This window comes from Heptranchias perlo, chromosome 9 (genome assembly GCF_035084215.1).
Source record: "Heptranchias perlo isolate sHepPer1 chromosome 9, sHepPer1.hap1, whole genome shotgun sequence".
NCBI lineage: Eukaryota > Metazoa > Chordata > Chondrichthyes > Hexanchiformes > Hexanchidae > Heptranchias > Heptranchias perlo.
The window spans coordinates 53,213,130-53,240,659 of record NC_090333.1 but is presented as its reverse complement, the minus strand read 5'-3'; the positions used below and the strand labels follow the sequence as shown (position 1 = coordinate 53,240,659).

The 27,530-nt window shown below is 40.5% G+C and overlaps 1 protein-coding gene and 1 long non-coding RNA gene across 4 annotated transcripts in view; one reads left to right on the top strand and one right to left on the bottom strand.

The window, feature by feature from the left end:
* The window catches only part of LOC137325394 (uncharacterized), a 39,880-nt gene extending 32,292 nt beyond the window's left edge, over positions 1 to 7,588 (top strand). The window contains exons 2-3 of the long non-coding RNA XR_010963874.1: positions 3,031 to 3,104; positions 7,488 to 7,588. This is a non-coding gene — a long non-coding RNA (uncharacterized lncRNA). The remainder of the gene's footprint in view (positions 1 to 3,030; positions 3,105 to 7,487) is intronic.
* Positions 1 to 27,530, bottom strand: part of kifap3a (kinesin-associated protein 3a) — a 181,056-nt gene that overhangs the window by 24,386 nt on the left and 129,140 nt on the right. The window contains exons 18-20 of one of the 3 annotated variants that reach the window (XM_067990448.1): positions 19,526 to 19,715; positions 16,486 to 16,582; positions 4,442 to 5,698 (exon numbers count right to left, since the gene is read on the bottom strand). In XM_067990448.1, coding sequence (XP_067846549.1) covers positions 5,644 to 5,698; positions 16,486 to 16,582; positions 19,526 to 19,715 — 342 coding nt within the window. In that variant the 3' untranslated portion in view covers positions 4,442 to 5,643. Of the gene's footprint in view, positions 1 to 4,441; positions 5,699 to 16,470; positions 16,583 to 19,525; positions 19,716 to 27,530 lie in introns of those variants that run through there. The other 2 variants (XM_067990449.1, XM_067990447.1) reach the window with 2 other exon arrangements.

The following is a 27,530-nucleotide window of genomic DNA, read 5'->3' as shown; positions in this document are numbered from 1 at the left end:
CAAATTTTATCATTTGTAATCGTATTATTCAAAACCAAACCTCAGCCATCTCTGTCCAATGAAATACCAGAAATTAAGTACATCACAGAGCATAACACATGCAAGGTATAAATTCTGGGTTGTCTTGAAAAAACAAAAAAAAACTATTTTGCATGTTCTCATTAGAATTTACTCCATTTTTCCTTGTTTGTTCTTGTAAAGGTAAAGGCTTTCTTTAATTTGCATAAAAATGCTGCAAAAACTTTGATACAATCTTAAGGCAGCTCTAGAACTCTATCATGCTTGAAGAGTGCAGCCTTCCTTTTAGCTGAACACTACACTTTCATCACATGCTAAGAATACCTCAGCATGATGGTGCTTACCCAGGAACAACAGGCTCCATCCTAACAGAGCTTTAGTGCACCACTGGTTGACAATCAGCTTCCCACCAGGAAATGAGAGCAGGGAAGGCTTGAAGAGAATATCAACAACACTGCATTCAATTCTAAAGGTATGTTCTGAAACCACTGTGTTGGTTAATTCTAAAACATGCAGTCTCAAAAATCCTCATATCTCCTAAAGCGTCTATCCACAAAAATAATGGAGATTTAATTAATAATATTTTCTGAATATTACTTTGCATGTGTGCATTGATGGTAGCTGCAGAGATTTACTACAAGAAACTCCAAATCTCTTCACAGCTTCAGGCTTTTCCCATAGTCTCTACTGAATATTTTTAAAAAGTCAGCAAGAAAACAATATCATTATTGGGTTTCAAAGTCAAGAACTGTTTTAAAAAAAAGCAAATTTTGCTTCCAAGAAAACTATATCCAGCAGTAGATATTGTGAAATATGTTGTGTCTGGAGTTGAGTTTTAATACAGGATGCTAAACATTTAAATATATAATATTGTAGAAGGAAAATCAATTTGAAAATTTCTTTAAGCTGGACAGTGCTTAGTGATCTTCAGGAACACGAGCTGCTTATCCCTTTACCTCAATGTACATGGCCCAGCAATGCAAATTTGCCTGGAGGAGTTGCCACTGATACTAGGAGAACATTTTCAGGAAGTGACAACTCTCAGTGCTGTATATCTGAATAACAAGAAATAAGATATAATTTTGCTTTGGGAATGTTTTAATTAAAATCACAGTGCAGTAACAAACAGTCATAATTCATGGTCACCACAGACTCCAACATGTGTACAAGTATTTCAATTTTTCTGGTCTGATGTCTCATTTGTATTGTGGTAAGGGATATGAGGAAAGGAAACCTGCAAATATATTCTTTTCTTACTAAAAAATAAAAAAAGATCATCTACCTAATAGGGTTGTTTTCATTTTCAAAGTTTATGTATCCTGCACGTACTGCCAATACATAATTTCCCCAGAACCTGAGCATGCACAAGAAAATATCATCTATGATTTGCAAGGACAAGAGGAACTACACTCATTTGGTAGCCTTCTCACCACTGGGACAGAAGGCTGTAACTTCAGTTTGCTTGTTCCATTGGTTAAGTAGATCTTCAAAATCCAAAAGGAGGAGCAGAGAGTTCTCAGAGTATCTTGGTCAACATTTCTCCCTCAACCAGTACTCGCAAAAACACATCAGCTAGTCATTCTTCTCACTATGTTTGTGGAGTCATGCCATGTGCAAAATGGTTGCTATAGTTGCCTAATCATCAGTCAGCGTACTTCAAAGTAATTCACTGTGTGTCAAATGTCTTGAGATGCTTTTGATAAGATGCGATACGGTGCTTTATAAAGCAAGTTTTTTTTAAAGCCAATTTAAAATTTTGCTCTGTCTGTACATATTTTTGAATTACCTGATGATTCAAAATGCATACTAGATGGCCTTGTATTGTTTTCATGTTATGCTATTGCTGTCAATGTGTGGGTCTCATTAGAATTTAGAACTGCATACACCTCTTTCATACCTGGCCCACCTACTAATCCCCACCCCGTGCCAAATCAATGTTGAACTTCTATGTAGGATTCAAGTGCATGGTCCTCTGGAAAGTTTTTAATTTTTTCATTAAAATTATGCATCCTGGTGTTTAGTTTTATACTTCATAATTGTAAGAGTTTAACCATAAAAAAAAATTTGGATTTTCTAGACCAACCAGACTATCATTTCCCCAAAAACAACCTCAAGAGACACTTCAGCCCCTCCCCACTTCAGAGGCACTCTTCCCCTACCCCCCCCCACATTTCATGGTTTATACCCCCACCACATTCAGAGGCACTCTATCCCCTCTGGGCCCAATTTACAGACACTAACCTTTCAAAAACCCTCACCTAGCTCACGTTCTCCCCGTCCAACATTTCCAGTTCATGTTGGCACTCTCTATCCTCCTCCCCCGAATTCAACCTGATCCTTGTCTCTCCCTCCCCCAGTTTATACTGACACTCTTTTTCCTTTCCCACCGCCAGTTCATGCTGGCATTCTTCTCTCCCACTTTCCTGGCTTGCCTCAGTGTTAGCACTCATGAGTCACAAGGTTGTGGGCTCAAGACATATTACGACCTCAACACATAATCTGACATTTCAGTGTAGTACTATTGGAGTGCTGCGTTGTCAGATGTGCTGCCTTTCAGATCAGACCTTAAACCGAGACCCCACCTACCTGATCAGGTGGACATAAAAAATCCAACAATAACATTAAAAAAAGTAGGGCAATTCCCAGTGTCCTGGCCAACACTTATCCCTTAACCAACACTACCACAAACATTTCATATTTCGGTACTGTTCTGACCTACAGTTACTTGTTCCTGTTCAAGAATTAGCCTCGTGCTCATATGTCCTGTACAACCATTTTACAGATTTTTCCAAGGTCAAAGATCACTGGGAGAGCAAAGCTTGCAAGAATCTGTGAAAGCACATTATGGAGTCTGGAATTTCCATGACCAGTGACAAAATTATATCCTTAGTATTTTGCAGCTTAGGTATATAAATGATACATGGGCAAAAATTGAATAGAAAAAGTCTGCTCAATTTCTTTTTGGACAATTGATATACTTAAAAATGTAAAATACTTCCTCTCTTCTTTCAGATCCTCCCCCAACCAAGAGGATAATGAGAGAATCTGCTCTGTGGCCTGCAACAATGCTGCTAGTTTGCCCCTAGGTAATCAACTTGGAAAGACTGGACTTCCAACTTTTGCTTCTTCATAGTGGGAAAATTCCAAGTCTCTAACTGGTACTACCCCAACAAGTTTGAGAGCTAAGGCAGGGTGAACTGCAAGTATAAAAACAAGTCCTATCACTCCATGGGACTGCAGCTTAAGCTCCATGTGCTGCCAATTAGTGCATTTGTGTTCTTACCTATTTCTATGACTGTGACACGCATACAAGGAAGAAAAAAATAAATAAAACGATATATTTCATGGCTTACCTGTGCAATCTCCACAAATTGGTCAAATTAAGTCGTATTGAATTGAAACTGACCTTAATCAAAATCAACCTGACTGTTGAATTTGATCCATTTCTACTGAAATTTGTTAACTTGAGCTGTCAGATAGGATTGCCATTCAAATTCAGACAAGAAATCAGTATAGTATGAAGTTTGCTGTCAGTCTTCTGAAGGTAGTTGTTAAGGTTTCAAAACAATGGCTCACTAGAATAATGGTAATTATTTCAGACATCATTCTGTCATAGGCTTGCAGTTTCACTGGTGAACCAAACATTTAAAAAAATCAGTCACACTACAAGCAAAAGTTGACTTTAAAAGTGCATAAGAACTTTTCAGTCAACTCTGTGGTTAAAAATAAATTTGCTGGTAGCTTATATTTATATTAAATCAAAGTCGTATGAATTTGTGTCTCTCTCCCTCTTCCCACCCCCACCCTCACATCCCACTACAGTATTCTAGAGTTATAAGACTAAAATAGGCAAAATTAGCTTATAAAAGTTAACTAATTTATTGTACAATATTCATCAGCTGACCTCGTGGAAATATGATAGATGCACCCAATATCCAACCACATAATTTCTCTACTGTTAATAACTTTTTAGTTTGAGTTTTTAAGTTTGTGTCCACAAGGTATAATCTAACAATAATTACTTTGGAAACCCCATTCTGTCATATCTGTTACAGTCAAAGATCAACCTACAGCAAAACCTCAAATTTATAAATGCATCGACTAGAAAACTATAGATAACTTAAAACTAGTGCTTCAATTAAGATTCACATAAGATATTCACACTCATTCACTTCATCTCAGCTCATCACAAAAAGTGGGGCCACAGTAAAGTTCATAGCCAGGAGAAAACTGAGTGACAGCTAAGGATTATTGGACAGACAAACAGAAAAAATATCTATATTTAAAATAAATGGTAGAGAGCAGCGCAGTATGCAAAAATCATGCATCATGAAATGTTGGATGACATAATCTATAAGCATGAAAGACAAGCAAATAATGTAGTCTACATTCCAGTCATTGTTTCAATGTATTGCAAAACTGCTTAGTTATTTATTAAATGTACACAAAATTATGTAAATACAATTTTTAAGTATCAGTATATATTTAAGGAAAATGCTTTTTGAAGCATATTTGCAACCAAGTACACATTTCCACTGGTGTGACAATACACTTCTATAAAACTAGCACAAACTACCAATGCTGCAAGGCACCAACTCTAATTAAGCTTACTTTAAAACAAAAATAGAAGAAAACAACCATCTTCAAACAGATATAGTAAAAGTTAAGAAGCTGTTTGAATATAGTACACTAAACAAACAACTAAATCCATCTCAAGTAATCATAGTTGATGCTGAGATGGATTCATAATTCCAGTGCAAGACACTATACGGCTTATAAAATCACATATGACAAAGTTTCCAAAAAGGAATAATATTTGCAACATAACTACTGCTGGAATTTAATTAAACTCTAACATCTTTTTATCCTGTCAACTTGAATATTTGTTAAATACTGATGCCACCACAGTTTCTGGCTTTGAAGAGTACTGAGCTTGCTAGTTGGAAGGAGTTAAATTAACAACCGGTTATTGCTAAAACACTCTTCAGTTTATGACCATCTCTCCTGACAGTATTGCTTCCTAACACTGTTAGCCTCAGGAATTAATCTGAGTTGGTACCCCAAATGATCTCAGAATTTGTCATTTAAAACAGAAGTGGGTAAAATAACCATCCAGTAGATACGAAGATTTTGTTTTAAGGTTCTAGGCAGTGAGACTACCGCTAAGAGTATTTCCTCCCCTCCTGTCCTCATGGTATTCATTCTTGCTGCAGACGAGTCCCATAGGCACTGGCAGCCTCCAAAAGCTGTCCAGGTTGCCATTCTTCATGTCTGAGCCTAGATTATGAATGTCGGCAAGCTCTTCAACTGTGTAGGGCATCATAACTGAGCTCTAACTGTTTTCGTCCAATGTCCGCAGGAACACTTTCCAGCAGGGGTCACTAAATAGCATTGCAGCCAGGAATCCTGGCTGAATTTTCTGCTCTGCAGCCCAGGGGTAGGCAGGTTAATTGTGACTCCCAACTGCTGTCCCCTCAGAGACTAGCTAACTCAGCACAAACAACATTCATTTAAAGACATTTTACATATGCTGAATTTATAAATCAGAAATACAATAGGTCAGATAATCAACGCTGTAATAGGCAGTCTATCTTCTTGATGAACACTAGATTTTGTTGTTATTGCTCACTCTGCTTTTGTTTTCTGTACATTGCTATTTAACAAGACTAGCTGAAGGGCTCTGGAAAAAAAATATAAAATGTATTTTAAGAAATCTAATATAATTTGCAAATATACAGACCTATTAACATTGCATGAACAAGCATAAATAAGGAGCCATTGTCTGAATAAATTATATAAACTTCTATAATTACAAGTGTCAAACTTGCTTTATCATGCCTGTTCCTTATTGCTCTATTTCCGCTACTGATTTACTGTGCGACAATAATTTCAGTTTGAACAAAATGATCATGCCCATGGAGGCCTTTAGATAAGTATAATAATTATATTTAATGCTATAAAGATCCCAGTGCTGCCCAGTCTCATAACAAAAAGCAATACATTGCATTTCTTTGTGGTAGCCAAGATTTGAGTAATGTTTTTAAACAAATAGCAATTCATTATGCCATTTATAAAAATGCCAGTCTGATAACTCAAATTAAGTATTATTCACTTTACTCTGTACATTTGGCAAAAGCAGCCAAAACTGACTAAAGAACTCAACCAAAGATTTACCCTTTAAATTATAATGCAATGATGCTGTTGCTAAACATAGCTGCCAGAACCCCATTAAGTGGCAAGATTTCTAAGAGCAGATGTTGTAGGGAACCAAGGAGAGCAGATAAAACCAATAAATCTTAACTAAATTTTAGTAAGAATAAACAGTGTGATGATACTTATTGGGTTGACCATATAGAATGAAGTTTATCAATATAGATACAAGAGAAAAATGCAAATCTGAAACAAGCACTTACATTGACACATGAAAGTCATCTTATATTAAAAAATGAAGGATCCTACCACTGCCGCATATTTTCCAGTTATCACTGTAGGATATGGTTGTAAAAAGCTCAAGTAGTACATGAATCAAATATTTTAACAATTCAGTTGACATGAAAAAGTACTAATGAGTTGCCGCAATATAAGGATCAGATTATGTGTGAGTTTAAAGTATTTTTTTTGGTGTCAATATGTTGTAAATCATCTAAAAAAGCGCAGCAGCACAAGAAGAACTTGCAATTATATAGCGCCTTTCACATCTCAAGATGTCCCAAAGCAATTCACAAACAAGTAAAGTGTAGTCACAGTTATAATATAGGCAAACATGGCAGATAATTTGCACATAGCAAGGTCTCACAAACAATTGAGATATGTTTGAAAATAACTTTGGATGAATGTAATAAACCAGAATGGAAATGGTTAATTTGTTGGAGCTTGCTCGTGCAATACTGCCAATGCTTTGTTTGTATATCATAAGGTCATTAAGCATATTGTAACTGTGAGAAAGATTAACTGTCTGTTGCTGTAACATGATAATATAGTTTTAAACTATACTATTTTGAAGTAATCACCAGGTTAGTTGCACAAACAGAACAATTGAAAGCCTGAAATTAATAGAGTTAGCTTAGAAGGATAGATTTGTTATTGCAACAAGTTGGCAAGCAAGATATAGGTGGTTTGGCCCAAGTACACAAGATCAAAATTGTTTTTCACATAGTTATTCATCATTAGGATTTACTGGTCACAGCAACAGATGTGGTATTTAACATTAAATAAACAGAAATGCCATCATTGCCATGATCAACACCTAAAGAATTGATTTACAACCAATTTGCTCAAAAGTGACATTTTGTTTTTATACTTCGAAGAGAGTAAGATTCCTGGTATATTCTTCCTAGGCTTTCCATGAATTGCAACTGGGAAGCAGAGTTGATGACCCAAGTCCAGGTCTCGAACAATGCCTATCGAAGTTAGCCACTAAAAGATGCAAGCTCAGGGATAACTCTCCTCCTGATTTTCTTTCCCCACAGCAGAACGTCAGAGATTCGGAACTCGGTTATATGGGAACTGAACCAGCACTGACCACCCTGTCGCACTACACTCTGGTGTCCTGGCCATTGCACTGGCCCTAAATGCTATCTTTTTTAAAAAAAACATTTGATACACTTAGATTTTTTTTTCATAAATTACACAGCTAAGTTTTGGTTTCATAAAAGTGTAATTTTGTTTTTAATTTATAAATATTGACAGCATTCTTAAAATTAGATATTACTTTTTCCTTATTTCATAATGCTATTAGAAGTGGATTTGCAGCAGCAATGTTTAATGTTAAATATCCATTGTTCCCTAACCACCGATACTATCCCTCTCCTTGGGCACTGTCTGAGGCTGAACCAGACAGTTCGCAACCTTGGCGTCCTATTTGACCCTGAGCTGAGCTCCGAACCCATATCCTCTCCGTCACAAAGACCACCGACTTCCACCTTTGTAACATCGCCTGTCTCCGCCCTTGCCTCAGCTTATCTGCTGCTGAAACCCTCATCTAAACCTTTGTGACTTCTAGACGCGACTATTCCAATGCTCCCCCGGCCGGCCTCCCACCTTGCACCCTCGATAAACATCCAGAACTCAACTGCACTTATCGTAACTTGCACCAAGTCCCGTTCATCCATCACCAATGTGCTTGATGACCTGCATTGGCTCCTGGTCAGACAACGCCTTGATTTTAAAATTCTCATTTTTTTTTCAAATCCCTCAATGGCCTTGCCCCTCTCTATCTCTGTAACCTTCACCAGCCCCACAATGGATACGGTAGCATAGTGGTTATGTTACTGGACTAGTAATCCAGAATAATCCAGAGGGCTGGACAAATAATCCAGAGTCTTGAGTTCAAATCCTGCCACGGCAGCTGGGGAAATTAAATTCAATTAATTAAATAAAAAATCTGGAATAAAAAAAAACTAGCATCAGTAATGGTGGCCATGAAACTACTGAATTGTCATAAAAACCCATCTGGTTCACTAATGTCCTTTAGGGAAGGAAACCTGCCGTCCTAACCCAGTCTGGCCTATATGTAACTCCAGACCCACAGCAATGTGGCTGATTCTTAATCGCCCACTGAAATGGCCTAGCAAGCCACTCAGTTGGATAATCCAACTAAAAAAAGTCAGAAGAATAAAACCAGATGGACCACCCAGCATCGGACCATTAGGCACCAGACATGACAAAGGCAAACCAAGCCCAGTCAACCCTGCAAAGTCCTCCTCATGAACATCTGGGGACTTTTGCCAAAATCGGGAGAGCTGTCCCACAAACTAGTCAAGCAACAGCCTGACATAGCCATACTCACAGAATCATACCTTTCAGCCAACGTCCCAGACTCTTCCATCATCATCCCTGGGTATGTCCTGTCCCACCGGCAGGACAGACCCACCAGAGGTGGCGGTACAGCGATATACAGTCAGGAGGGAGTGGCCCTGGGAGTCCTCAACATTGACTCTGGACCCCATGAAATCTCATGGCATCAGGTCAAACATGGGCAAGGAAACCTCCTGCTGATTACCACCTACCGCCCTCCCTCAGCTGATGAATCAGTCCTCCTCCATGTTGAGCACCACTTGGAGGAAGCACTGAGAGTAGCAAGGGCACAGAATGTACTCTGGGTGGGGGACTTCAATGTCCATCACCAAGAGTGGCTTGGTAGCACCACTACTGACCGAGCTGGCCAAGTCCTGAAGGACATAGCTGCCAGACTGGGCCTGCAGCAGGTGGTGAACGAACCAACACGAGGGAAAAACCTACTTGACCTTGTCCTCACCAATCTACCTGTCGCAGATGCATCTGTCCATGACAGTATTGGTAGGAGTGATCACCGCACTGTCCTTGTGGAGACGAAGTCCCGTCTTCACACTGAGGACTGCATCAAACATGTTGTGTGGCACTATGACCGTGCTAAATGGGATAGATTCAGAACGGATCTAGCAGCTCAAAACTGGGCATCTATGAGGAGCTGTGGGCCATCAGCAGCAGCAGAATTGTATTCCAGCACAATCTGTAACCTCATGGCCAGGCATATTCCACACTATCATTACCAACAAGCCAGGGGGTCAACCCTGGTTCAATGAGGAGTGTAGAAGAGCATGCCAGGAGCAGCACCAGGCGTATCTAAAAATGAGGTGCCAACCTGGTGAAGCTACAACTCAGGACTACATGCATGCTAAACAGCGGAAGCAACATGCAATAGACAAAGTTAAGCGATTCCACAACCAATGGATCAGATCAAAGCTCTGCAGTCCTGCCACATCCAGTCGTGAATGGTGGTGGACAATTAAACAACGAAAGGGAGGAGGAGGCACTGTAAACATCCCCATCCTCAATGATAGCAGAGTCCAGCACGAGTGCCAAAGATAAGGCTGAAGCGTTTGCAACCATCTTCAGCCAGAAGTGCCGAGTGGATGATCCATCTCGGCCTCCTCCCGATATCCCCACCATCACAGAAGCCAGTCTTCAGCCAATTCGATTCACTCCACGTGATATCAAGAAACGTCTGAGTTCACTGGATACAGCAAAGGCTATGGGCCCCGACAACATCCCAGCTGTAGTGCTGAAGACTTGTGCTCCAGAACTAGCCGCACCTCTAGCCAAACTGTTCCAGTACAGCTACAACACTGGCATCTACCTGACAATGTGGAAAATTGCCCAGGTATGTCCTGTCCACAAAAAGCAGGACAAATCCAATCTGGCCAATTACTGCCCCATCAGTCTACTGTCAATCATCAGCAAAGTGATGGAAGGTGCCGTCGACAGCGCTATCAAGCGGCACTTACCAATAACCTGCTCACCGATGCTCAGTTTAGGTTCCGCCAGGACCACTCGGCTCCAGACCTCATTACAGCCTTGGTCCAAACATGGACAAAAGAGCTGAATTCCAGGGGTGAGGTGAGAGTGACTACCCTTGACATTAAGGCAGCATTTGACCGAGTGTGGCACCAAGGAGCCATGGTAAAATTGAAGTCAATGGGAATCAGGGGGAAAACGCTCCAGAAGCTGGAGTCATACCTAGCACAAAGGAAGATGGTAGTGGTTGTTGGAGGCCAATCATCTCAGCCTCAGGACATTGCTGCAGGAGTTCCTCAGGGCAGTGTCCTAGGCCCAACCATCTATAGCTGCTTCATCAATGACCTTCCCTCCATCATAAGGTCAGAAATGGGGATGTTCGCTGATGATTGCACAGTTCAGTTCCATTCGCAAGCCCTCAGATAATAAAGCAGTCCGTGCCCGCTTGCAGCAAGACCTGGACAACATCCAGGCTTGGGCTCATAAGTGGCAAGTAACATTCGCGCCAGACAAGTGCCAGGCAATGACCATCTCCAACAAGAGAGAGTCTAACCACCTCTCCTTGACATTCAACGGCATTACCATAGCCGAATCCCCCACCATCAACATCCTGGGGGTCACCATTGACCAGAACTTAACTGGACCAGCCACATAAATACTGTGGCTACAAGAGCAGGTCAGAGGCTGGGTATTCTGCAGCGAATGTCTCACCACCTGACACCCCAATGCCTTTCCACCATCTACAAGGCACAAGTCAGGAGAGTGATGGAATACTCTCCACTTGCCTGGATGAGTGCAGCTCTAACAACACTCAAGAAGCTCAACATCATCCAGGACAAAGCAGCCCGCTTGATTGGCACCCCGTCCACCACCCTAAACATTCACTCCCTTCACCACCGGCGCACCGTGGCTGCAGTGTGTACCATCCACAGGATGCACTGCAGCAACTCGCCAAGGCTTCTTCGACACCACCTCCCAAACCCACGACCTCTACCACCTAGAAGGACAAGGGCAACAGGCACATGGAAACACCACCACCTGCATGTTCCCCTCCAAGTCACACACCATCTCGACTTGGAAATATATCGCCGTTCCTTCATCATCGCTGGATCAAAATCCTGGAACTCCCTATCTAACAGCACCGTGGGAGAACCTTCGCCACACAGTTTGCAGCGGTTCAAGAAGGCGGCTCACCACCACCTTCTCAAGGGCAATTAGGGATGGGCAATAAATGTTGGCCTCGCCAGTGACACCCACATCTCATGAATGAATTTTTTAAAAAGCCTCACAGATCTCTGCGCTCCTCTAATTCTGACCTCTTGCGCATCCCCGATTTTCGTCGGTCCACCATTGGTGGCCATGCTATCAGCCTCATAGGCCCTCAGCTCTGGAATTCCCTCTCTGCCTCTCTCTCCTCCTTTAAGACACTCCTTAAAACTTAGCTCTTTGGCCAAGCTTTTTGTCACCTGTCATAATATCTCTCTATGTGGCTTGGTGTCAAATTCTGTTTGATAACGCTCCAGTGAAGCGACTTTGGGGCATTTTACTACGTTAAAGGTACAAGTTGTTGTGGTCATTTGGTTCCATGATCAGACACATTCTGGTGTCCATGCTATGAGATTGGTAATTGTTCATATTCCAAAGATGTATTTTAACGAAACTAGAATCAGACATTGAGTTCTGCATGACAACCTATATACATTTGGTTTGGACTTTTTTTTAAAACTTGAAGATTTTACTAGCTCAAATATAGAGTGCAGTTTAATGAAATCAGTCATCTTTGAAGCACAATAGAAAAAGAATGCTAATATGCTCAGATGCCTTCAGGTTTCATGAACTGTCTAATTTAGCAGTGATGTTTTGCCTACATTATTGGCTGTTGCAAAAAAAATGATACTACACCTAAGTTAAATCTGCAAAAAATTACACTCAAGTTACACAGTCCAATTTTGTTTACAACTTTTATTTCCAATGGTGCCTCAATGTAAGTGGAAACATCAATCTTTCTCTCTGTTACATTACATAACCATGTATATGGTTTCATATGTTCATATTAAGGAACAACCAGGATTTGCAGTTGTTAATGGTTCAAGTCTCTGAAATTTGTTAACCTGAGAAATTTTACAGATTAGAGTTCAAAAGAATGATGGTATGATAGCGTAGTGATTGTGTTACTGGACTAGTAATCCAGAGGCCTTGACTAATAATCCAGAGAACACGAGTTCAAATCCTACCATGACAGTTTGTGAATTTAAATTCAGTTTTTAAAAAAATCTGGTTTCAGTAAAAGTAACCATGAAGCGGTCAGATTGTCATAAAAACCCAACTGGTGCAAAAATGTCCTTTCGGAAAGGAAACCTGCCATCCTTACCTGGTTATGCCTATATGTGACTCCAGTCCCACGCCAATGTGGTTGACTCTTAACTGCCCTCTGAACTGTCCCAGCAAGCCATTTAGTTGTATCAAACCACTACCAGCGGTTCAAGAAGGCGGCCACCACCACCTTCTCAGGGCAACTAAGGATGGGCAATAAATGCTGGCTTTCCCAGCAACACTCACATTCCGAGAATGAATTTTTAACCCATTCACTACAGTTCCAGAGAATGTCTTAAAACTATTTATTTATGTTTCACTCATCATTTAATTGCATCTCATCTCTACTGGTCCACAGTTATCACTTACAAACAGCTCTAAAATCTATGGATTATTTGTGACTATTTCTGCCTTTCTATCAAAACAGACAAACCATATCCCACCAGTAAGAAAGTCTTGTGTTTGACCAAAGTTATCTATGAATGGAAATTCTTACTCATGAATAGAATTGATTCATTTTGTTTCTATCTGTATATCCCGATTTTACCACATAAAGACGTTGAAGTTATTGTACAGTTGTTTTTTTTGTCATGACAAAGCTGCTGATTGGAACAATAAATTTTCATGTTAGTTTATATTACCTTTTTTGTGACTATTTTGAAAAGAAACAGGTGCTTTCATGTTAATAGTTTTTTTCTGTGTGCAGACAATTTTGCTTTGCCTAGGATAAAAGTTGCTCATAATACCTTCAAGAAACTTAACTGGATAGTTTCCTATTTACATGCCTCAATAAGAGAAGGTAAATAAACAGTGTCTTGAACAAGCTATCATACTGTACTATGTTACTTCTGGATGTGCTGGGAACAATTTTTACATTTTATGCCCTTCCCCCAGTTTCAGGACTCTTGACTTGAGAGCACAGACATGTATCTCATTCTGCAACTGACAGCTAGTGTCAGCTAGGAATACTTGGTTTTCAATTCTCCTTCCCTGATGGTGAGACAGAGGCAGGTAACTCAAAAGGAATCCACAACCTACCAGTTCTGCACAACATGCTGTAGCTCCTACATGCTCTCCATCTACATTACCATAAAGCTGGAATTTGTTTTATAAATCAATTTCAAGATCAATAAATCAATGTGACATTAATCGCATGACTGATATCCGAGCTCAGATTCCTAAGTCAGCTGCCAAACTGGAGGCACTTTCATGCTGTTAATTACTGACTTTGAACAGCTGAATTTTCCTGGTCTCATGGCTCGCAGTTTTTGAAATCCATGATGTTATTTTCTGCAAACCATCCAAATGTCAGCTTTTAATTACTAACACCTAGATGTCTCCAATACTAGAGAAAATATATGACTGATTACAAACTTATTTTAGTTTTTAAATCTAATCCAGCCAGGAAATGCAGATTCAATTAACCACATTTACAGCGCACCTTGTAGCATCTTAACCTGCAGTAGGTGTGTAAACATTGACTGATCTTTCTGGATGTTTCAATTTTAAACTGTAAATTCTCTACCATCAAACTAAAACACTTAGGATATGACAAAAATAAAGCATTTTTATCTATGATGTATTATTTTATTCATTTTTCTTGGGTCACAGTACACAGCAACATTAACATTTACTTGAAGGAAAATGGCACAGGCTTTTTGATATACCCTATCTCTAGTCAGACAATTGTCTGTTGTGGATGTCAAGAAAGATAGAAACAGGAGTAGACTATTCAGCCCCTTGAGCCTGTTCCAACATTCCATTAGATCATGGCTGATCTGTACCTTAACTCCATTTACCCACCTTTGATCTATGTCCTTTGATACCCATACCTAACAAAAATCTGTCAAATCAGTTTTGAAAATTTCAATTGATTCAGCATCCAGAGCCTTTTGGGGAAGGGGGAAAAAAAAAAAGAGTTCCAGATTTTCATACCCTTTGTGAAAAAATGCTTCCCGATTTTACTCCTAAAAGGCCTAACTATAGTTTTAAGATTATGCCCCCTTGTCTGGATTTCCCCCACCAGAGGAAATAGTTTCTCTATATCTACTCTATCAAATCCCTTCATCATTTTAAACACCTCGATCACCCTTCAACCTTCTAAATTCAAGGGAACACAAATCAAGTTTATGCGACCAGCCTTCATAATCTAACCCTTTTAGCCCCGGTATCATTCTGGTGAATCTGCACTATCCCCACCCCATCCCAAGGCCAATATATCCTTCCTAAGATGCGGTGCCCAAATCTGAATGCAGCAGTCCAGCTGGCGTCTGACCAAGGCTCTGCGTGAATGAAGCATTACCTCCTCACTTTTGTATTACAACCAACTTGAGACAAAGGCCAATATTCCATTAGCCTTTTTGATCACTTTTTGTACCGCTGCACTAGCTTTTAGTGATTTGTGTACATTGACACCTAAATGTCTTTGCTCCTCCACAGCTCCTAGTCTCTCAACATTAACAAAATATTCCAATTTGTCTTTGTCAGATCCAAAGTGGATGACCTCAAACTTTCCCACAATGAACTCCATCTGCCACAGTTTTGCCCATTTAGTCTGTCTATGTCCCTTTGTAATTTCCTGCTCCCGTCTATACAACTTTCTGTGCCTCTAATTTAGTGGAAGACACAAATATATAGCTGGAATCTTGTATCTGCTTGCCTGATCCACTGCATTCAAATGTGGTGACTAATAGGGGTCAATTAGGTTCTTCCAGCAGTATTCAGATGGAACAGGAGAATTTGTTCCCAAGGAAGAGAGGCCATGCTATTCAATTCAAACCAAATCAAATACAAACATCTTTTGTATCTTTTAAGATATATGCGTGATTGGCTGTTCTAGTTGTATCTTCAAAAGAAGTTTGAATGATACACGTGAAGCTGATTTCCCCCCAGGTAGCATTCATTCCGAAAGCATCATGCAAGACAGTGATAAGGGTTTCTGTTTGACCCCTGGGCTCGCTACATTTATCTAGGTGTTGGGGGGTAAAGGCACACTCCAGAGTGAGGGTTTGCTTTTGGGAGTGGTCTGTGATGCTGAAGCAGAGGAAAATATCCAGTGTAAAGTATTTATTGAGCACAACCTGCTATGCATCAAAGTACTTCAAACATGCATTATAGTCTTACTGCAGTCTTATGCTGAGCCGGAAAAAATACAAAGTTTGTAAATTAGCAACGGTTCTCAGAAAAACTGAAGTGCTGAAACACATTCACATTCCAAATTTTTGATGCTATGAAGATGCTGACGCACTAAATGTAAAAAAAAACTGCATAAAATGGAAGAACGTGGAGCTGCAGAATGGAAGGATGAGAGCAACAGTACTCAAATGCCTCTTTTTAAGAACACACCACCACCAGCAGGTAGAATAAACAAAATTGACCACTAGATGACTCACTGCTAACTATTGGTTCCACTACAATAAAGACCGTAACCACATAATCAAGATTTAAACTCATCATTTTAGCAGCGTAAGGATCATTCTTTGAGTCATACCAGAACAAGGGCTTATAGCAGTTTTAATGAATTGGGAGGTGGGGGAAACCATTTAAAATACAAAAACATTTTTCTGTACATCTTTTCATATACTGGCAGTAATCTATCTGAACAAGCTCATGTTTTAGAGATCACTTTTTGTAGCAGTTAGCTATCTTAATTCACTGGATAATGTCTTTTCAGCACATGCATTTTTAACATAATGCTTTAGATTTAATTTTTAAAAATGAATTTCCTTGAGCATTAGTGCTAATTTTCTGACAATACTTTAGAAATGTGAAGTCTTCGCCAAAATTTGTATCTAATTGTAAAAAATAATTGGAAAATTAATTTACATCAACTGCACTTTCCATGATGCTGCAGTTTGTACTCACATCAGCTAAGCATACCTGCTAAAAGGATGCTGTCCAACAAGGTCACCATTTTGCAAATGGTAGTCATTAAAGAAATCTGGACTAATAGCTCCATCAGGGGGTAAAAGTCCATCTGCAAACAGAGTTAACAAAAACTTAACATTGCTCATAGTTGAATTTTGTTTTAAATCTTCACAGGCTGATAATTTGGTCAAGCCATACATATTGCTGACATTATCTACAGGAACATACATTATCTTTATTGATATGGTCGTACATACTGCAATAATTACATGCTTTAAAAGTCAAGATATCTTGCAGGTAATGACAAGGGCAGGAGGAACTAATCAGGTAAAAAGGCACCATGGTCTTTCCAACATTGTTTTCAGGGTTGGTGTTTGGTTGGGTCACTATTCTTTACGGAGCCTTGGGTGACCTATCATCATTTCCCCATCCTTGCACATCACGGCCGGCTCTTTCAGCAGAGTGCCCTGGGCTATTTATTTGGGAACGGCAATGATGTCATGTCTGATAAGAGCTCCAGGAAGGGGCGCAGACTGCTTGGCTCTTGCCCAGCATTAGTCAGAGTTTACATACCACTCACTCCAATTTCCCATAGGTATTTTACCCAAGGTTGATTTTTTGGAATTGGGAAGGTGTTCTGCACCATTTTGCTGCTACCCTGCATATTACGTGGCATCTCAATTCTCTGGAGCAGAACCAGCTGAACAGTTTTAAGATTGTGTCTGATGCAATAAAGAAGCTAGTTATAGCTTTCGTGGCATCCCAGACTGCTATCAAGAGTTACTGGATGTTGGGACAGGAACAAAATGCATGTAGTAGTGTGCTTACTTCCAGCATTTATCTGTCAGAGAAGGAAAGAACTTGAACTTGTGAAGTCTGCATGTTTTATTTGGGATGTGGTATGTTTGATATATCATTTTGAGTTAACCCCCCTGTGTTCCTCTGCATATGGAGACCATGAGTAATTACCTCCATACTTCATTCCATTCCTGCTGTTTCCTGACAGCATTGGTCTTGTTTCTAAGACTCCTTTGAACTTTAGGCTGAGATGCGTCCATGGAGACTTTTAAAATTGTGGTCAGATAGTTCCCTTAAAGTTGGAATTTGTAGAGTATCAGTAGGTCTTGTAGGTAGAGATTGATTTGAAGTGTCAGAATAGGTTAAACTGTGGAATTTGTCAAGCAGTTGCTGGAAAGTTCTTATCTAGCCTTTGTGAACAAATGGTCTATCCTGATGTATATCTGTGGAAGGATGGGGTTAGGATTGAAGGTTACAAAAGGTGGGGAGAGAAGTAGTAAGGTACAGAGACTTTAGGATGAAAAATCCAAAGAGTAGGATAGGAACAAGATGGTTGAAGGCTCTGCCACCAACAGTGAAGCAGAGGGGTGGCAGGTTGCATAGAAGCCAGAATGAAATGACCAAAGATCACAGGCTGGGATGTAGGACTGAAGAAGGTTGCAATGTTTGGGTGAGGTAAGGCCTTAAAAGATTTTTTATTTTAAAACAAAATCAAAGTGAATTCTGAGTTCTGAAGCGGAGTTTTGGATGAACTGAAGCATATGTAGACTGAAGATTAGGAGAATAGTAAGGATGGTTTGAGAGAAGTTGAGTTGGTTTCAGTGGCAGTGATCAGTCATGGTGATAGAATTTGCGTATATGCAAAGGAATATCTCGTAATGGATATGCCTTCCGTTGTGCAGTGATGCAGCCTGCATCTTCATAGTTGGCTAAACGTCTTGCTGTTTTGGAAGACACTGGTGATAAGATTGTCATATATAACTTTATATCATCAATAAATAGTGATGTTTTTGCACTGCGCTCTCCAGCATGCACTCTATACATATCTGGGTTTGTTTTTATTACTGCTGCCAGCATCTCTAATAGGCAAAAACAAATGCAGTGAGGGATCAGGGCACACTATGGTCCTGGAGTTCAAGTAATGGATTTTGATCTAGTTCCTGAACATGCCTCCAAAGACCGTTCACTTGAACACTGGCAGAAGGAAATTCCACTTCATCTGGTTAAACGCCTTTTCATATCCAGGAACAGTATGAGGGCAGGGGCATAGGTGCTATTGGAGTTGTGCACCACATTCTGCCAAACAAAACAATTGTTGTCTTTTGTCCATCAAATGACATTAATACATTAAAGCCTGTTTGATCCAGATGAACCAGCCTGTGGGCCACTGCATCCAGTCAAGAAGCCAAAGTTCTAGTCATTATTTTTATAATCGCTACTGAGAACAGAGATAAGTTGAAGAACTTCCATTAGCTGACATCTTTAACCTTGCTAACGGTGTAACTGTTGCTGTCTTCGAAGTATTGGGGGAGATGCCTATCTCCTGAATGTTGTGGAGAAATGGTGGGTGTCAGTTTCAGAAATAGAATTTTGCTGCATTCAGTTGAGCACCAGTCAGGCCTAGGGGTTTTCATGGACTGCATGCTCTTTATTGCTTTGTGGATCTTGCATATTTGACTTAAATTTAACCACCTCATACCTCTCATGATTTGCACTGCAACTTTTATTTGAAAAAATGAAGTAGGATTTCCAAATTGCCGATATATTGTACTTCATGGAACTTTTAAAATAAAATCTGTCCTTAAAGGAACACTGTTACCACTTTCTTTTGGGAGAGGGTGAACTGTGCTGGGTGTCATGACAACATCATGCATAAGAAATGCAATGGCATTTTTTTCATGTCAATTAAGTCACATGCTACAAAAAAAAATTTTCCAGCAAATTTATCAACACGTTTTAAAACACTTGGAAATATGGTTACAAAAGATCACTGAGCCAGGTAGTGTAAGGAGGCTGAAATTTCATACAGGCACACGCACACGCAGACACACACACAGTTGAAATGGCATATTCACTGGGTTAACCATAGTTTTGTATTAAATCAGTCGTGGCCTAGTAATTATGAAGTACATTTTGAAAGTTTCAAAATGAAAACTCAGAACTGGTGTTCTTAGTGGTATAAATCTAAACATTAATTTCCAATAGTTAGTGCTTACTTTAGTTCACTTTTCTTTGTCGTGTACTGTTTTCTCACCTGCATTGTAGAAGAGGTCAGGTCTTTCAAGAATGTCTCCTTCATGGATAAATGTCTCTATCCCATCATCACCATATATGTAGGGTTCACTTTCATCCACCTGGCGACTCTCTACCATTTCCAGCCACTGCGAGTTGTGCCAGCGAAACTTCTCACTTTGAATTTTTTTGGCCCACTCTTCATCATATTCCTGTCAAAATTTCAGAAATGTTATACTGTCTGTGTGATGAGGTGAGAATCCTCAGACCTATGTATGGACATACTACATCCTGGAAAAGCGGGGTGGGGGGGGGGGGGGGGTTCCTTCCAAAAGACTGTCTATGCAAACATAATGTGGAGATGCCGGTGATGGACTGGGGTTGACAATTGTAAACAATTTTACAACACCAAGTTATAGTCCAGCAATTTTATTTTAAATTCACAAGCTTTCGGAGGCTACCTCCTTCCTCAGGTGAACCTCCACATCGTTCACCTGAGGAAGGAGGTAGCCTCCGAAAGCTTGTGAATTTAAAATAAAATTGCTGGACTATAACTTGGTGTTGTAAAATTGTATGCAAACATAAACACCACTTAATATCTTGAACCCTTCAGGAATGCAAGGAGCTCGTATACCTCTTGGTATTCAAAAATATTGTTTCATTTGGCAGAATTGATGACTAGGTTTTACTTTTCTCAACATATTTAAAAAAGGAAAACTGGATCTCTGTCCTTTCTAACTTTATTTTGATAAACATAAATCGAACTAAGAGGGTCTGAAGGCCTGTGTTCTGGAGGATTCACTCATCACCTTGCTCCTCTCTGCTACCCGAAATGAAAGTCATCTTTGTCCCAATTTTCCCTGTTCAGCTTGATTAGTCATGCCACTCTGCTATAAAGTGACCTAATATGAAACGCAAGGTTTAAAATATCCAGAAGTTTTACAGCAATTATCATAAACGCTGTACACTTACAATCTGTATTTAGGAAAAAGGTACACAACTTACTGAAAAGAAGTAATTTTCTACATTTGCAAATTCCATTATGTAACCAATAATGCACAGCTGTACCAACTAATTTTAGCTGTCTTTTCTTTAGGGTAGATAAGGATTGACTCTTCCCTCTAACAGTGGTATTCAGAACAAGGGAACAAAATCTTAGAACTTGAGCTAAGCCAGTTAAAAGTGCACCCAGAAAATCTGTTTTCACAAAAACAACTTGCATTCATATAGCGCCTTTAACCCAGTTAAACGCCCCAAGGCGCTTCACAGAATCATTATCAAACCAAAAAATTGACACTGAGCCAAAGAAGGCAACATTAGGACAGGTGACCAAAATCTTGGTAAAACAGGTAGGTATCAAGGAGTGTCTTAAAGGAGGAGAAAGGTGGAGAGGCGGAGAGGTTTAGGGAGGGAATTCCAGAGCTTAGGACCTAGACAGCTGAAGGCACAGCCACCAATGGTAGGCGAAGTAAGACAGCGATGCACAAGAGGCTGGAATTGGAGGAACGCAGAGTTTCATTGGGCTGTAGGAGGTTACAAAAATGGGGAGTGGTGAGTGTGGAATACACTGTCCCTGAGATCCACAGATGCAAAATCAATTGAGGGGTTTAAAAGGGAGTAATGGTATCAAGTATTGTGGAGAAAAGGCAAGAAACCAGGATTCAAAAGGTAACAGCTACCATTGCTTACAAAATGGCAGAGCAGGTATGGTGGACCAAATGCTTACTTTTGTTTCCATAATGGCAATCACCTTTAGTTGCAAAGACCAGATAAAGCTCAGCATGGTGCCATTCCTATTATAAAAGATAAAGATGGCAAAACACCCTGGGCTGTGTTGAAATGGAATCTATATCTTCAATATAAATAAAATACTTTTACATGTGTTTTTAATCCACATATCGGGAAAAACAGAGTGGGTAACGCGCCCAGTGAAATCGGGGTGCTCCGCACGCAATCACAGGCTAATTGAAGCCACTTACTTCCGGGTTTTGCGCTGGAAAGCTGCGCAGCGGGCGGACTGCGCATGCGCAGCATAGGCTGTCAGCTGGAGGAGCCCTATTTAAAGGGGCAGTCCTCCACTGACCGATGCTGCAGAAAATAGGAAAAACTACAGCATGGAGCAGCCCAGAAGGAAGGCTGCTCCCAGGTTTGACGATGTCTCATTCCAGGTTTTATTGGATGGGGTGAGGGGGAGGACAGAGATCTTCCCCCAGGCGGGCAGGAGGAAGTGGCCTGCCTCTGCCACCAAGAAGGCCTGGCTCGAGGTGGCAGAGGAGGTCAACTGCACCACCAACATATCGCACACCTGCATACAGTGCAGGAGGCGCTTCAATGACCTAAGTAGGTCAGCCAAAGTGAGTACACTGCGTCTGCCACATCACCACCCCCACCCCACATATCCTTCTGCACTGCCAACACTATTCTAGCACATCACTCCTCACACCCACTCAAAGCTCATCCTCATCTTACCTGCACTTACTCACCTCGCCAGTACTCACCCCACCATGACCATTCAACACAATCCTCATACAATCTCATGGCTCGATCTCATACTCACCCTCTCATGCATCTCTTTCACGGTCAGCCTCACTCAACCTGCCACTACCTGTGCTGCATGCATCACATATAGTAAGAAGCGCAAGGCAAATGTGTCATGAGCATGAAAGGGATGCACAAGGGCGTTTGAGGGTTTGTCATGGTTTTTACTTATATTTAATTTCCGATCAACTCACATAACATATTATATTGTCACCACTACTGCCTCATCTTTGCGAATCTTGTCAGGTTTGTGCAATAATGTCCTTTCCTGAGGATCACTATGAAGACCCACAACTGATGCCACCCATTGTGTCACTGCAGAGTGGGTGTAGGTGTATTGGCAGGGCTCTTTTGTGCAGACGACTGAGAGACGTCGGCGACGTCCCCGGTGGCACCCTGGAAGGATGAGGAGGAGAAGTTGTTGAGGGCAGTGGTGACTTTGACAGCCACAGGTAAGATGGTGCTCGGGCCAGCCGGGAGCAGCTCGGCAAGAAGGAGGCTGCAGATGTCCATGACGACATGTCGAGTGACTCTGAGCCTCCATGTGCACTGCTGCTCAGAGAGGTCCAGGAAGCTGAGCCTCGGTCTGTAGACCCTGTGGTGAGGGTAGTGCCTTCTGCGACGCATCTCTCTCTGCAGTTGCCCTCCCTCCTGCTGTGCAGGTGGATGTGCCACAGCACTGTGTTGTGGGGCTCCACGTGTCAGAGGTGGACGGCGTGGCCTGCGAGGCTGGTGATGCTGTTCGTCCTCCGAGGAGGTCATGACTGCAGCTACGGCGGCCCCCATCCGGAAGATGTACATTTGAGGGGGTCCGCAAGGTAGGTAAATGTGTCTGGACACTGGGGTAAGTGTGCAAGTTGGTGAATTTTGTTAGGAGGAGGGTGGTGGAGGCCAAACTTTGTCCAAAGTGACAGAGTGGCCTCCTGCAATGAATGAGGGTCTCCCCCCCCCCCACCCCACCTGTCAAATGGACCTTTGCAGCTGCCACAGGCTGATGGCTGCAACACGTCCATTTCAACTGGGAGTGTTTCCCCCAGTATGGGAAACAGTCCCAGTTGATCTGAAAATCCCACCCCTCCTAAAATATCAGGTCAATCAGGTCTGTAAACGACCTGAAGTACCTGGTTAATTACTTCAAGTGGCACCCCGCCGGCTTTAATTGCTGGCGGGAGTCCCACATGCGGGGACTGCGCGCGCATGTCAGTGCGTTACTGGGGAACCCGGAAGTGGGCGGGTTGGAGCCGGGCTCCGGACCCACCCCGGGAATTCCCGATTTTCGCAGCCGCCCCGCCACGAACGCACCGGCTCGGGGGTGCGAAAATCGAGCCCACGGTTTCCAAAGTGTCAGACAGGCAGGAGTTAACCTGATTGTCTAAATTATATGACCTGCCTTCCTTCGTGTTTTCTTTTTAAATTTTTCCACTTTCCGCTGAAGGAAGTTCTTCTATCTTTTCTTTGGATCCTGTTCCCCCTTTTCCCAGAGAAATACCAAAACTAAAACTAAATCTCTTCTCTTGGTAAAACCTTTTCAGCAGGATTCTGAAAATTAATAAGAGAAAAGGGAGCACAAAAACAAAAAAAAGGAGGTAATGGAGTTAGTGTTCCTCGCATCAAGGCAATGTGATAGGGTGGCTCCAAACCACATTATGGTCAGGGTGTGTATCTTATTTTGAAAGATGCCGGTGAAGTAGCACTTTGTGTAGTCTGTTTAAAGCCTCATTAGGCTGCAGGGGGCACACACCTTGTAAACAAACATTCCTGGCAGCTGTTTGGGGCTTTAAATACCTAAGATATAATCTGATTTTCATCAAAGGAGGTCGAGACTCACAATTGAATTATATTTTTACTTCGATGAGCAGATGTTGGCCATAGATTGCCAACTTGACAGCGGCCACAATCCATCAACGGAGGAAGGAAGTACCGTGACCACTTGCAACATTAAAAATAGTCACAAATCTTGCAATAAAGTATGTAGAAAAAAAATTACATCATGCACTTTGGTGCTTTTAGATAGCAAACCTGTAGGAAGACTTTAGGAGAAGAAATTAATGTAGCATAGCTCGCTTACAATATTATAGGAGAATTATCCAGTCGCAAATAAGACATTAGAAGTAAAGTTGAAGCAATCTTTTAACAGATGCTGGTAACACATTCTTCCACATTATCAGAGAATAGACATTTAGGAATCTGTTTGCAGTTACACAGAAATCATCACTCATCAGTACAATTAGGGAAAACCATAAATGAAACACGAGGCATGCACTAAAACTTTACCACATCTGTTGTGATAATTGCAAACTTTCTATTTTTTTTGCCTGTTTCCTCTCTTCAACACCTCAGTGTTCGTGTCACTCGTTTGACCCATATCTATCTGATTAGCAATCTTGTAGGACAAACAAACTACTCCCTTCTGCCTCTCCTCCATATCAACTGATGAAAAACAGGTCTTCTTTCACTTTCATACATCTGGAGTTTGATACGCTCGAGGTAAGGAGAATTACATTCCCACAGCAACAAAAACACTGCAGTATATACACTTAACCCCAATTCAATTTCAGCAACTGATAAAAAAAATTATATATAATCACAATTCAAACATCTAACCTCATTAATGTTTGGCAACACATACATATCAAAAGAGCAAGTGTTATGTGTAAAATGTGCATGGCCATAAAGATTGCTGGATAAACAATAAGCAGCAGTGAAAAAGAAGCCAGAGAATAAGCTGAGTCAGGAATTTAGTTGGGCTCACTGAACAAAACATGAAACAAAATGCTTGCTATGTAATAAATAAATACACATACAAAACATAATTGAAAGGAAAGGAAAAGCTGTTCAAAGTACTCCCCTTTTTATAAAAGAAAAAAACCTACACAATATAAATTTGACAGTTTAGTAAAAATGTCAATTTAATTGACAGAACAGACATGTTAGAGTAGGTCCCTTTCCCTCTTACGCTGTTTCAATGAAGGTAAAATGTGGAGCACCTCCATGCATCTCGGCAAAGCTCCATAAAAACCAGCAGGAGCCATGACTTTAAACAGCCTGCGAGCAGTGGAACACTGGGAAACAATGCTGCTAGCTGGGAATACACATGCTCCAGCTAGCAGTGTGGTTTCTTTTAGTCAGACAGCCCCAGAGTGCTTCTCAGGCCAGTTTGGAATTGTGCCTTTTCTGTTTCCAATGGAGCCACTCCTGGGTGCATGGAGCACACTCCATTAACGGATGATCCTAGCATGTAGAGAACCTATTCCAAAGTGTCTATGATGCCAAGAAAATTGATGTTTCTACTAAAATCTGGAAGAAATTTATTACATGTACATTACTTCTTCCATATAATGGAGAGTACTTGACAAAAACTACTCCCCCCGAGTTTTTCCTACCCATTTGAGTATTGAGTTACATCTTTTGTATATCGATACATGGATGGTGTAATGAAACAAAAGAATGGGACACAAGCTGGCCTCTAAAACAAATAAAGGAGAGACAACCACAAGCCTTTCAAACTAGTAAGAGTTCTCTAAAATTGTCTTACTATTGATGATCTGTATGAAAATGTTGACAGAGTTGACTAAGACCAGATGGAATTGATTTAGGGGAAAAGAAAGAAACTTGCTCCTGCATTCAGGAAAATTACTCAATTCCAATTTATTATTAGATTGAATATTTAAGCATTTGAGGCACCTGCATTATACAATATTTCACTACTGATTATAGTCTTACCTCAGGATAATTAGTGCTAATGTCCATGGACTCAGTTGACACATAATTAGCACAAGGGCTAGAATCTTATAACTAACAAAATAGATCAAAGGGTTTCCTTATCTATCTAATGCACTAATTTTGAAGAATAAACAGGAAACATTGGTTTTGACTGGAAATGTTAGCAACTTCTTAAAGTTAACAAGTCATTCACAAACTCCACGTGGCAATAATGTGATTTTCTCAGCAAATTTTCATCAAGCAAGGTCAATCTAAATCTAACTCGGAAAAGAGTAAACTGAATGTTGGCAATCAAGTAGACGAAACTAAAGCTGGAATTTTCAGCTGGTTGCCCTGTTGGCTGAATACTGCCAACTAAAGTTTACATTCTCAAGAAGAAAGGGAGAAATAAACAGTCCTGAATAAGATATATTAATATATGGTATTGATTTAAGTGAACAGGATTTGACAACCAGAAAAAATAAAACATAAAGCCTGATGTTTGGCTGCAAATGGTTGAGCCATTTTAAACTAAAAATTGAGAAAGAAAGGGTTGCATTCTTAATAAGTCCTAGCTTGCTCCTAACTTAGTAAATCCCACGATGTACATGCCTGATTACACGTTTGTCTACCAGAAGCGATTATTACAGACAGAGTTCCAATGTACTTAGCAACTGCTATCTATGTCATCAAGTCGACATGAAAAACTGAAAAACATATACCTTCTATATAGTTTCAGAACGTCAGTAAGCCCTGGCAAATAGTTCCATTGCATATGATGAAAAACACTCAACAAATGTAAGGAGTGTCAATCAACACAGTTTCTTCATATATTCAATTTTATACAAGAGGTATTATGCAAATAATTTGAAACAAAAACAGAAAATGTTGGAAGGACACAGCAGAGTCATTAGCACCTGTTAAAGAGAAAAGACAAGTTAGTATTTTGGATGTAGAGCCTTGGCCAGAATTTATTATTCTGATACAAGCCCTCTACCCAAAACACTAATCTCCCTTTTCTCTTTACAGATGCTGATGGATCTTATTTCCAAATTTCTAAATCATCAGTTTTGTTAGCAATAATATTTAACTTCAACCTCGATGTTTGCCATTAAAGAAAAGCAAAACTCAGAGCTCTTTTAGTACATTTCTTAATCTTCTCTATCTAAATCTGCAAGTGGTAAACTGTTCTCAAATGAAAACATGGGAAATTATGTCACTTTCAAATGATCTAAAAGGTTGCCAAGTTGTTTAGAATTTGGGGTGAAACAGCAGAGAATCCTACCAAAGCATATTAATCAAATGTATTTTAAGTAGACAAAATGCCAACAAAAATATACAATTTCCAACATTTACTTGGGGGGAGGGGGAACACTCTCAACTGGTCTGTATCAAAGACAATGTAAAATATATTATACGGCACTGCTGACAAAAATTTAATTACAAGTATTAATCTGTAATAACGGTCAGTGATGAGTTTTTGCCTTAATAGTAATATGTGCTCTTCCCTTTTATGGCCTTCTCCTCTACAGCACAAGATTGACTACGCCATTCGTTTTAATGAAACAATTACAAAGTATTTCTGGCAGTCCTCCTACAGCTTGTTGTCAAGAAAGAACCAACAATATCCATATCTTTTCCCCTGCTCTCCAGGAGGCAAACACGACTGCTGGGTACGGTTCCATGAGTGCTATCAGCCCTTTGGTATATTACCCAAATGTGCATTCTTCATGTGAGCCTCTCCAGCTTGTCAACACTTAATATTTGAACGTGGGTGGGGGGGGGGG